Source organism: Plutella xylostella, chromosome Z (genome assembly GCF_932276165.1).
Source record: "Plutella xylostella chromosome Z, ilPluXylo3.1, whole genome shotgun sequence".
Taxonomy (NCBI): Eukaryota; Metazoa; Arthropoda; class Insecta; order Lepidoptera; family Plutellidae; genus Plutella; species Plutella xylostella.
Genome location: NC_064012.1, coordinates 10351741 through 10364707, shown reverse-complemented (window position 1 = coordinate 10364707; position 12967 = coordinate 10351741). Strand labels below are relative to the sequence as shown.

Sequence of the window (12967 nt, the reverse complement as noted above, 5' to 3'; positions counted from 1 at the left end):
CCGGTGTGCGCCGCCCTCGCCGCCCCATCTCGCGCGGAGTCAAGGCTGCCCCAAGACGCCTATTGTGACTGCAAATGCGATTTGTACAACGCGACACTTCCATGGTCTGCGGTACAGGGTTGAGAGGTGTTGGGTTTTGTGGAACGTTAGTTTGAGTCTTTGACAGGTGTGCACGTGTAGGGTTGAGAGATGTTGGGTTTTGTGAAACACTAGTTTGACTGGCTTTCATAGGTTTTCACGGGGGAACCACGGCGTATGTGTCCTCTAAGGATTAATATAACGGTGAAATATTTTCCGAAATCTTTTCATTACTTTTCAATATTACTTGTTATAGGCATTGACTAGGCAACCGCACAAAGAACATAGGTATGATGATCGGGAAAATTGCGTACCGACACACCTACACACTGAAGACTAAGGTTATACAATACATAGGTATTACAGGCTGCATGTACTGTTCATTACATTAGGCTAACGTCTTCATTGTACTGGATGTGAAGTTATGTTTTCTATCGAAATTGAATAAGTTTAAACTTTTCAAATACATCAACTTTCCAAATTATCAATTTTAAATGTATCAATAGTTATTTTGTGATGAAACCGCTAGTATTTCCCGCGATCTCAGGATCGTTTTACAAGGATTTCCTAGATAGAAATATTTTCCTCTATCGCTTCACCGACTCTGAGTATTTTCACAATTTTCAACAGAAAAATATAGGCGTTCAATAATATAGGGAATAATGTTATGTACCTATATTTGTAGTTTGTTTATATGCCTACCATGTTTGGAGGAAAATATTATGCGTATGGTCTCTCATGATCTTATGTTGATCAAAAGTGTCTATTGGCCCAACCGAGGTTAGTAAAAAGAGTACAAGTCTTCTGTGTTTTAATGTTCATTGCAAATCGAGCACATAAAGTTGTACACATACTCCATTTAAAATGTGGAAAATGCATACGAAACACTCTCACACCTACATAATATATGTACAAACACACACATACAAGCAACTGGCGCCAACGTTACCTGTTTACAACTGGCACATTTGACAGCAGCACAGCTTTATCCGGAGTTAATTTAAAATTAATACAGCCAGGCTGCTCCACCGGAAATGAGTTTAGAGGCTGCGAGACGGGTGCGGGAGGGGCAGACACCCCTGAAGGGGGCGCGGGGAGGGGCGAATTTAAATTAGTTCCAATCGCGCAATATAATTCGATAACCGACGCTTATTGCTTGGCAAATAGGCGGTTGGAATGCGAATGTAGTCGTACATACGCGGTAAGCATGTTACTACGTAATTAAGCTGGTTTTAGCTAATGTGTTTCGTGTTTGTGATGTTCGAATGCTGTTTTGGTTTCCGTATTATCGTTGTAGCTGATTTATTTATACAAATACACTTATTTATTTTATACACTCCCGGGCAATGAAAAGGTTCCACTGCGAAAAGCACCAAATTCCTCATAAACGAAAAAGGCAAGCTTAATGACGCCTTCAGCAACATTGAAGTACATAAATTTATCAGAGGATAAGAATATTACCAGTAATATCTTGTTAAAATTTTAAATTAAATGTTTGAAAAAATTGGGGTCCTTTGGTGTCGCCATTTTGCGAGTGGAACTATTTCATTGCCCGTGAGTGTATAAGTATATAATCTTTCAGTCGTTTACCCGATCTTTGGGTAGATACCATCTCTTATCGGTGGTCGGCAATCATTTGACAATTTTTTTCTCTCGAGACTGCTGCAACTTCGTACTTATTTGAAGCACAGGTATGTATAGTACATTAGTCCATTAAATTCAATGTGTATAGGGATGTTGTGTACGGAAGGGGCGAGTGACGTATCAATTGTACTTTATACCTATACGACCGGAAAACCATATTGTTAAAAAAGTAGTACCTATATTGGTAAACCGAAATGTGGTGATGCAGGTTTTCCATCATAAAGTCGAAAAATAAAACAAAAAAACGTTACAGCAATGCTTTCAGATTCTGCGACCAATCCAAACTGTCACTATACAAAAATCATACAATATTTTTGTATATGTTGTATAGTGAGTGACAGTATTGCATTGGAATAAAGGTGCAAAAAGTTGTCTGAGCCTACGATTTTTTTACAGTATCACTTTTTTTGCACAAATAATGTCAACGAAAAAACAAATGTAACTGAACAGTAATTCAAAAGCTCTAATAACTCAGGGAGACATTTAAATTAGTTTCAGCAGTCGTATTGTTTGCCACTTTGTGTTTGCGTCGGGAAAGTTTTGCACCTATTGTGTTTTGTTTAAAGCAAATATAAATACTAACAATATGAATAATCATAGGTGGTACCATAGAGTACATTAGTTATAAAGTAAGTAATAATAGTACCTATATTGGGAATCGTAGTATGGTAAGTAGGTGAGTTGTATTTTTATTAGAAAAATATGATGAACTGATTGTTCAAGAAAACTGTTAAGTACTTGTATTCGTTAGGAGCCCGATATCATCAAGTTCAATAAGACAATCACTACTCTTGTAACCATCACCCTTAAACAAACATGCACGCAGACGCATATACACGTAGCTTTCAGAGCACGTCAGCTCGCCCCGCGCAGAATTAGCATCAAAACGAGACGGACAGGTGATCGCGACCGCCGTCCTTGTCACACTAATCATATTATCAGCGCGAGATTAGCGGTAGGAAGGCATAAAGGGTCCATTGTAGTTGCAGCGGTTGGTGAGGACGGATGCCCCCCGCGCCCCGCGCCCCGTCGGAAGTGGCGGCGGGGAGCGGAGACAGCGACATCCGGTGAGGTGAAACGGACGGACGGTAGTCGAGTCAGTCGACACTCGGCCTTTGTCCTGTAAGCACCTAGCGGACAACGACCTATATTTGGGAAATTTGCATTATTAACCAACTCCGGTGTCGCGTCCGACGGACGAATTGGAAGGTTCCTATATGAATGGTCTGGGCATACGTCATCTCATCGACATTTATAAGCATATTTTTTACCTTACCACTCATGTACCTTAAAATCACTACGTTATGCGACAGATAGTATACTATAACCCTATGCGTAACACAGAGGTCAGGTTTGATTGCAGTTAGCGGTCAACAAGAAATAGGTCGCAAGCCGTCCATCCTGGAAAATTGCAATCAACATACATTTATACAGACTAACATCTTCTAAACATGTTCTAAATATACACTTTATCGTTATTTCGGTCGTATCATCGATGAAACCTCATTTTCCGACAACAACAATTTAAAAAAGCGTTTGACGCCATCTATTAGACAAATCCAAAAGTAGTTACTTATGCTACGATATTAGCATGGGGTCTGCCTTTGCTTTGTGGGTCTGCCGCCCAAGCTATAAAAATGCCCTCTCTTGGTTTTATCCTAAACTAACTTGAGGGGTTGTTTCCAAGGGGTGCCAGAGGAAAATTTATGGACATATTCAGACGAAAGTGCTGCCAAATCGCGGAATACGGTAAGATTCTGCAACAGTATCTGCCATTTACGTTTTGATTTGAATTTAATATTTACAAAGCAGATAGTAATATTACTCTATACTGTGTGTGAAGTAGCTACGTTTCCTGTACATAATAAGAACTATAAATAATAAGTCCAAAATAGTCTAAATTCTAGCCCTATAGAAAGAAAAAGTAGTGGAAGTATTAGGTATTATGAATATTACATCTGTTGTAAATAAGAGCTAATATTTGAATATTTTCTTTGAATTCTATAGACCAGAAAACATTTATAGATTTTAATTAAAACGTAGGTTTAAATTCAAGCTGGCGGTTTCTTCTTTTTTTTCTTATCTTGTTTTAATTTTAATTGATATTGAGCGTCTATCATAGTCATGAGGTTAGCGTATTTCTCTCCCCATTCGGAATATTTCATGTACCAATTGGTGTACAATTTGTAGCCCTCATCATCAGTGTAGACGGCGTCCTCCATTTCAAGAAGAGCATTTAGTATTTCTAACGGTTGTAGTGGAGTGTGTCCCAGCGTGGCTATACGGTCGGCACAGAGGGCTACCTTCACTGCAGCTAATATCGATTGCACATCATACCCCCTAATCGTCTGGGCTAAACTATGCACGTCAAATTCACGATTGACTCCATGATATTTCATCAATTCTTTATGTAATATTAGTGATATACTTCCGTAATCAGTTCTCGGTAAAAGAATTACTGACTTGAAAGATTTACGTAGTAACTTCTTTTTAGACAACCATGGTTGCGACGCTGTTCCCATAATGAGAATTTTGTCTTCGTTTTTGACATTCTTGGCTATTTTTTTATAGAAATCTCTCTGTATTCGGGTAGGATTTAACGATCTATCCTCTTTTGGTACTTTTTTATAGAATACTTTGTCTGCATTATCTAAAAGGATGATGGTTGGTTGCATTATTTTACTTATTTTGTTTACTAGTTGATACATGCCTTTTAGTTCCTTTCCTGGAAATTTATTGTGTAAATTGATCGGCGAGAGGTCAATAACTACGGAATTTGTTTCAGTGGCAATTGCATAGACTAGCGTCTTTTTACCAGATCTTCTAGGACCAACTATTAAATGCGAGCGCTCAGCGTTGGGGCAGTCGCAGCCGAGCGTGAGTAGACATCGGACGCGCACTTGCTCTCTAACGTCTCCCAGGCACGGTGGAGGGAATTTTGGGACCCATGGCACTGTCCTCAAATCTGCAGCAGCATAATTCCGATCACCCCAGTAATCATCAAGAGTAACCCGTGGATATGGCTTCACCACCCCGGCGTCGACTAGTTTCTGGAACAGCACTGCTGGTGGAACTTTCTCGGGTTTCGGAGGCCTAACTTTTTTAGGTTTCTTTCTTTTTCGAATTAGTGGCATTTCTTTTTCTTGTCTTTTAAGATCCTTCTTTAATGCTTTTTTTAGCATCTTCAGTTCCAATCTCATCATTTCATCGACAATGGGACGTAATTGAAATTGAGCATTTTGATATGCATCTTCAGTAATTAATTTCATTATATAGCCTTTAATGGCTTCTACTTCAGGATCACGGGTGTCAATTTGATTCCATTGATTTTCATATAATTTCCAGTTTTCTTTAATTGGATCGAAACATACAGATTTAGGTAAATACACCCCTGGGTCACTTTTAGGGTTAAGACGTTGCTTCATATAATTAGCTTGCTTAATTTTTTCCCTTTGTTTTTCTTCTCGAGCCTTGTTTTTCTTTTCTTCCCGTGCTTCCTTTTTCTCCGCTTTAATCTGTTCTTTTGTTTTTGGATTATTCGCAGCTTGTTTCATTCTCTTTTCTTCAGCTTTTTTCCATTCTTCATACTCCGCTGTAGTCATCGTTTCACCACGAACAACCAGAATAGAGCCTCCTTCTCCAGGCCAAGGGTATTCATCAAAACAATTTACCGCTGTATACCACTCAAGAAACCATGCTCGAACTTCTGCTGTTATATCTTCCATTATGTCATGTTTTCGTAGTCGAAGAACTTTACTATTCTCTGTAACGTTTTCTTCAAGCCATTTCTCGTAGTATGCCCGCCGAAAGTTACGTCGAATCTCTTTTACTCTTTCTAACTCTATCTTAGCTGACGGTGGTGTATAAGAGGGCATAACCATTCCTATGTTTTCTTTTAATCTAGTATTTCGCAGTTCTTCTCGTTTCAATTCCATGAATTTTCTGTAAACTCTTTGAATAATAGAGCTTGCTCGATTTTTTATTTCATCATTAGGTAATGGCACTTTGAGCCCTGCTAAAAATAGGTACATATTTTCATCTTTATTCGCTTTCTGAACTCTTTCTTTCGTAGCTACTCGCGACCTCTCCATTCTTTGTATATTAGATAAATGAAGTGTGTATTCTTCTTCAGCCTGTATCTTAGCAAGTTGTTCTGGAGAATACACAATGACTGGTTTTGATTCTTCAATCTCCTCACCGAAGGCTAGTTTCCTTTTAATTTCTTCTTCTTTTTCTTCCTGTTTTATTCTTTCTTCCTCTTCTTTAGCTTCTTCTTGTCGCAAAATTTCCGATTGCGTTGGAGTTGGATCACCAAGACGATTACCGGCCATAATTTCATCAATGATGTACTGTATTTCTTTTTCTCGAATTTCAAAAGGATAAAAGAAAGGGCAAAGGATCTCAACATTTTGTGGAACTAAAATTAGCTGTTGCAAAGCATTGTCAGTGTAAGTAAACTCAAAGGACTCAATTTCTTCTAGTGATCTTTTTAATTCTATGATTCGGCAAGTGATAGAGTCAATAAGAGTTTTTATGTACGGCCGACGTTGCACTTGTTCCATCTGGTCGTAGTACTCACATAGTTTGTTGTACAGTTCGCAATACTTGCAATACACTCGGGACAATATTTCTACAGCTGTTGATTGAGGCTTAATACCGATCTTTCGATCTGCTAATTCTTGAATACGCACATCGTCGGCAAGAACTTTCTTAAAATCATCTTTGAAGTCTAACCAAAGTTTGTAGTATTCTTTATTTGCCATGTTGCAGATATTTTAAAATATTTTATTTCAATGCTGCTGCTGGTAAGAGAGTTTCAGTTATTAGTGGTAAAATTTATGTAAATAAAAATAAAACATTTGAAAACAATAACAAAAATATGAAAATTGACGTTTCCTTGCACAGAGTAGGTACAAGGCGGGCGAGATAACTAGACACCTGGGTTAAATGACATTTGTCTTTAGTACTGAGTGCAAAAAAAGTAATATCGATATTACAAAAAATATCCTCTTTGCTATCAGTATTTTTATAACCAAGCTCGGCTACAAAAATAATGAACCTCGCCATACTGCGCAGTTTTAATGAACTAATTTTATAAAGAAAATTGTTGCGAGAACGAAACATAATAATATATACATGTAGCGCCCCGATATTTGAAATTATTCTGGTTATCTAAAAACATACTTACTTACCGGTTACCAATTACTTTATTTACTGAACTTTCATATTATAATTATTATACAATATATGATAAAAATATTAATTCCTAACTCTAAAACTAACTAGTATAAAATTAAAATTAAACTAAAAAGAAGATGCTGGCCAGATCGCTGCCACTGTCGGGTAGGGTACCCAAGACGCTGGCCGCGTTACCTCGCTGTATGGCGATGCTTATCCTTTGAGCGAGGTACGAGCCAGCCCTAGGGTCCCTTGTGACTTCTTTGAGCCTGCTGCCGATTTCTTTTAGCAGCCGACGCGCCTCCGGTCCCCACGGCCCTAGGGTTTCGACTCCGAAAGGCACAAACATGTACCCCTCTCCTAGGGATGCATATTTGCGGCCTTTCATCGTTTCCGCCCGCCCGGCCGCAGCGCCAGCCTCTGTGGAGGTAGATGGAAGATGGGACGGTGCTAGTGTGTCCACGCATGTTGCGTCCCACACCAGCAGCCGGCCCCTCTTCCATGGCACTAGACTCATGCCGTCGGGTCTCTTGCCATCGTCCCGCATGATCCCGCTTGGCTCTAAGGTAGCGGGAACGTTTGCACTGGCAAGGGCCCGGCGGATGGTATCATTAAGTGCGGCATGGCGCGCTATGCGCCCGGCACTGCGGCCACACGATAGGCCGTGGTGGCCGCGGCGGTCGGCATGTTCCCCACAGCGGCAGCGATGGGGCTCATTTGTTTGAAGCCCTAACCTCAAGCTGATGGCCACTGCCAGGGTTGTTCTATCCAGCAGCGTGCCCAGATTTGTCGAAGGGTAGGCACTCAGCCAATATCCCGACTGTGGAGAGCTAGAGGCCAGGAGACGAGCTCGGTCCGCTGGATCGGTTGCGGTCTCCAGTAGGTCTTTTTCTTTTTTGGCACATAGTGGCCCGTCCCATAGCCTCTGTGACGTCGTGTCTGTCGGGATATCTTGCCCGGGACCAGCAGCGTTCAGCCACGCATTTTTGGCCTCCGTCAGACACGGCACCTCTAAATCACCAAGTGATGGAGTTATAATTCTTCCAAAGAGGTCCCGTGTACTGGATACGGAGGACAAAAATGCGGGCAGTGCTACGTCAGAGGCTTTGCGTATCCCAATGCCACCGTAGCGTACAGGTAGGGTGGCTTGGGTCCAGCCTCGGTCATCTATGCGGCAATTTAGAATTTCGGTTAGGGAACGTCTAATAATTTCGTCTAAATATGTCAGTTGAAGTGGGAACTTCCATAGATTGGAGCATCTCAACACGTACGTTAATTTTGGCACGAACAAACAAAACTTCAAAATGTGCATCGCCATGTGTGGGTTGATATCACACATGCGGGTGTATGATTCCTCGAATTTCTTAATTTGGTCCTGGACGTAGCCTGGGATGGATTCGTCCAAGATGGGGGCACCTAGGAGGCGCAGATCGTCTCCATTGACAATTTTGATATTAGGGGCCAGGACGTTGAATTTGTTAGTAATATCTTTTTTTTCTGTGTCTGAAAGGGAATTGTTGAGGTAGAGTTCACATTTTCCAAAATTTAGTTCTAAGCCAATTGTACTGAAATTTTGAATAACCGAATTTAGGTCTTGCAGCACTGTGGTAGCATCGCCCCCTAGGGTCCCGTCGTCGAGGTACCATACATTGAATTTTGAATTTAGATTCGAGATATGTGGATGAATGCCTAGGCTGAATATTGCTGGTCCCAATGGGTCGCCCTGCTGACAGCCTGTGGCAGAAAGGATGTGGTGGTTTTTGTATGAGAGCTTTGATGGTTTGCTATAACATTGCCACAGATAATTATATATTGGGTTTGCGTGGGTACGGATTTCTGTCAGCAGGGCGCTTCTATCGATGGAGTTGAATGCATTTTTAACGTCCACCTTCAGCAGCACCTGAAAATTTCCCTCGGTGATAAAGGTTCGGGCAGCGTGTACCGCCGCTTCACAGCCTCCTTTAGTCCCGAAGCCGAGCTGAATTGGCTCGAACTTCTTAGATACCTGACTTTTGTATTTTTACAATGTAATGTAATAAAATGTATGAATATTTGTTTATACAGAGGGTTTTGCAAAAAGGGTGTTATATACTAAGCCGAAACCAGCATGTGCAGCGTGTTATGTCTAAGCCCGAATCTGAAATTTGAATTTCAAAATTCGCGAAAAAAAAATCATCCTCCATAATAAAAAGTCACTTGACCAACTAAGTTTCTATGGAAAATGAATTTAAAAAAATTACGAATTTTAAAGTTCTGATTTCAGTTTTGGGCTTAGATATAACATGCTGCACATGCTGGTTTCGGCTTAGTATAACACACAACACCCCAACAACAACACCCTGTATAAGTGCAACACCCTGTATAAGTATTCAAGTTGATACCTACTTGTTAAAGTAGTAACAAAAAGTATGTTATTAAAAATATTTTTGTCAGGTATCTCGTAATCGTCTGATAATTCTTATGCTAACGCTACAAAAGGACGAGAGCGGGGCCTCGCCCGGGGAAAGGGGAGAGGGGTAGATTTTTGGGCCAGGTGTCTAGAAACTTTGCGCGGGTTGTAATATAGTTTTCCTTGATTGAACTTGAACTTCAATTTATTGAAAGTCTGTTTCAAACTCTTCAAATGTTAACAAGTTTGATAATTTAAACTGAACAAATATTTACTCTAAGCAAGCTCTAAGCTTACTCTAAGAAACTGAATGATATTACTAAATTTGGTTAGAAATATAGGTTGGTCTGTTTCGCAAAAAATTTCTGCCAGTGCAATGTTATGAAGTGAAATAGCCATGTAATACCCAACTCGTTGAAAAAAAATTAACTCTCATTTTATTTTTACTCATTCCAACATGACTTACGCTTAATAAATTCAGTCAGATAAAAATTTCCTTCAAACAATTTTACATCGAGGTCGTTTTGTGCTAAAATAGCAATAACTTTTTTGTTAATTGAAACAATAGCAACGTTTCATACCATTTTGGAAACTGCATTAAATGAGCAATCTTTTCAAATAAGGTGCCAGGTTTGCGTGGTATATTTTTTTTACAGTATGTAGAGTCCAGTAGAGTCAAAGTTGTTTATAAAAAATACGATTACCTTTTATGACTTTGAAAACCGTGTTTTATTTAAACATACAGCATTACTCGATATTTTTTTTGACTGCGATCAATAGCAGGGCTATACAGGGTGATGCAACACCAAACAAATTCTAACAATATGGATTTTTGTACCGGCGGCACGCAAAAAACTGATCCAAGGTGTCGATTTTCAGCAAATTTATAAAAGTGTCAATATCTCGAAAATTATCGAGTTTTTACTGAGGTCATATTGTGATATTCTGGCGTCTCATGAGCTGACCTATCAGCCCTTTAAGGGATGACGTTGACTTTTGGGACACCCTGTATATGTGAAATATAATTTAATTTAACGTAAACAAGGATAGATACACACTATACCACACTTATAGTTACAGTTTAATAGCACTTGACACAGTAAACTCATAGCCAATTACCTAACTGCAAGCTGTTAAACTACAAAATTTCCAAAATCAACGACTCACCAATATCAGACTGCTGTTGGGGAACGCAAAATAATAATGAGCATTTCGGAGGGTCGTTACAATAAAATGTTTTAAGTGTGCCTCCGTACGTTCCATTGAACATTTGAATTGTGAACGTCGCACGCGCCGGCCGCTTCCGGAGCGATGCCGCGTGTCGCTCTCTTCTTGCGAGGGATTGTCCCAACTAATCATCACTGCGCAATATCCGATGAGATGGAAATATCCGATGAGACGCTGGTAGTTTTTAAAGCGGGTTTTTGATCGAATGTCTTAACACTACCGTGATTATACTATGTCCATCTTATTATTGGTTTTTTGACATTCAAAATCCAATAGATATTTAAAGAAAGAAAGAAAGAAAGAAAGAAAGAAAATGTTTATTCAGTGCACTGCAAACACACACATTTATTTGATGACTGCAAAAGAATACCAGCTTTACTTACCAAACATAAGAGAATGTCAAAAAACCATTAATAAGATGGACATAGTATAGTAACAAGCAATTGATGACTTTTCACAGGCGACATCTTATGGCCAACGTTATGTCGTATTAGGTTCGTCATTGCTCAGTTGCTCACAGCATCTAGAATATCTAGATAAATGTTATTTTTTACAGTGGCTGTGAGTTTTGAGAGCCATTTTATCCTATGACTGAATTGAACTGGCTTTGCATGAAATTAAATGAATCATCTGCTTGTTACATCGGTCACAGTCAAAGGCGAATTTCGGGTTTGAAGGTGGGTCCAGATGATGGAGAAGCTAAAAATTTTACCTTGCTTGTATTTTTACCTAGACTTAATTTTATTTTGCGAAGTAAAAGCATTTAAGAAGATTTGCAACTGAATAAATGGATGACAAAATGTATAGTTATACGCGGAAAAATATCGCCGGTATACGAGTGAACAGCTTTATTCCAGTAATGGTTCACTGTTTTCACAGATTCAAATAAGTGTAAAAAATCTAGCCCTTTTCCAAAAAGCCTAATTGCAGAATAAGTAAATGAATAAATTTGTATCTTATTGCAATTTGTATCTGTAGGCAAACGCAGCGTGGGACGCCCTCCTGCCCGCTGGACTGACGACCTTAGGCGGGTGGCGGGTAGTGGTTGGATGAGGAAGGCGTGTTGTGGCGCTCCTTGGGAGAGGCCTATGTCCAGCAGTGGATGATTATTGGCTGATGATGATGATGATGTATCTTATTGTACCTAATTGAATTCTGAACTAACCTCTAAAATTATCATATAATATACAAATAACTACATAGTATCAGTTTGGACTCAGATGGAAATGCAAGTTAACAATGATTTATATAAAACCCCTCCTCTGTATTCATTACGGGTGTAGAAATTTAAGCCATTTATTTTGTTAACTCTGTCTTAGGCAATAAAGTTTGTTTAGGGTTGTATTATGGGGATTGTGACGCCGAATAGTTAGGATTTAATCTTTGTTTTAACTAATGCAAAAACATATTGGGGCTCTTACAAATGACTTAATACCAAACTGGTAGGATTTGTAATTTAATTATATGGAAAAAAGTTATAGGTCTGATAAAAAACATAGGTACTTTCACATTCACAGTCTACAGTCTCTTGCCAGTCCTAATACCTACATAACATAATCATACTATCTGACATTTAGATCTGTGAGTTCAGCTCGGCATCTATCGGATTCCAGTGGTGGGTAACACAGACTCTTTGACATTATTTCAGAAAGTGACAACTTTTGTCCTTTATGGCGCCACTACACGTCTGCGGATGCATCCGGAGACGTTCGCGGATGCATCTGCAGACGAATCTCTGCCAGCGACCACACGTCTGTTGATCGGTCAGTCTGAGTTGAATATCGGCAGACGCTACTCGTAAACATGGACATCGAAACGGCAGTCGCCGCAGCTATTTATTTGTTTAGTACTTTTAAATACTTTTGGAAATTTTATCCAGTTTACGCGTAATTTCATGAGAATTATAAAGCAATATATATTTTAATTGTATAAGTACTTACAACCTTTTTTTGTAATGATATTTGTCCTTTGGATTCGTCAAGCAATTTTCTGCTTGATATAATTTTATAAACTTAAAAGTTTCTTCGATTGTCATAATACTCCCCATTTTACCTATTAGCACGCGTGCTTTAGCTTCTGCGGTTTCTCAATGACTGATGCGTCCGCGGACGTGTGGTCGCGATGCAAGACGCTAAAAAGCTTGAACCCTTTGATCTGTGCCACAAAAACCGACAACAAACGGATCGGTGGCAGATGCGTCTGCGGACGTGAAATACCTCGACAGATGCCCAAATCACCCCCTCTACACGTCCGCGGAGGTCATCTCCGGATGCATCTCCGGACGCATCCGCGGACGTGTAGTAGGGCCATTAGAGTTGTTTTGTCTAGACACTGAAACTGACGGTAGTTTTTAACCTCTACATACTTTGCGCCTCTACATCTTAGCGTCAATTCACACGTACCACAACCACACCACGTCACAGCGACAAAATGTGGTCAAGCTGTGGTTAC

At 39.7% G+C, this 12967-nt stretch overlaps 2 protein-coding genes across 4 annotated transcripts in view; both read right to left on the bottom strand.

Annotated features, from left to right (window-relative positions):
* Nucleotides 1-12967, bottom strand: part of LOC119694862 (DNA-binding protein D-ETS-3) — a 58214-nt gene that overhangs the window by 31577 nt on the left and 13670 nt on the right. The window lies entirely within an intron of this gene.
* Nucleotides 3737-6511, bottom strand: LOC119694860 (dynein regulatory complex protein 11). Its single transcript, XM_038122217.2, has one exon. It carries the CDS (start codon nt 6483-6485, stop codon nt 3774-3776), a length of 2712 nt encoding a protein of 903 aa, XP_037978145.2. The 5' UTR covers nt 6486-6511; the 3' UTR covers nt 3737-3773.

What these genes read in the sequence shown, in the direction of transcription:
- LOC119694860 (XM_038122217.2), bottom strand. Translation starts at nt 6,485, where the DNA reads ATGGCAAATAAAGAATACTACAAACTTTGGTTAGACTTCAAAGATGAT.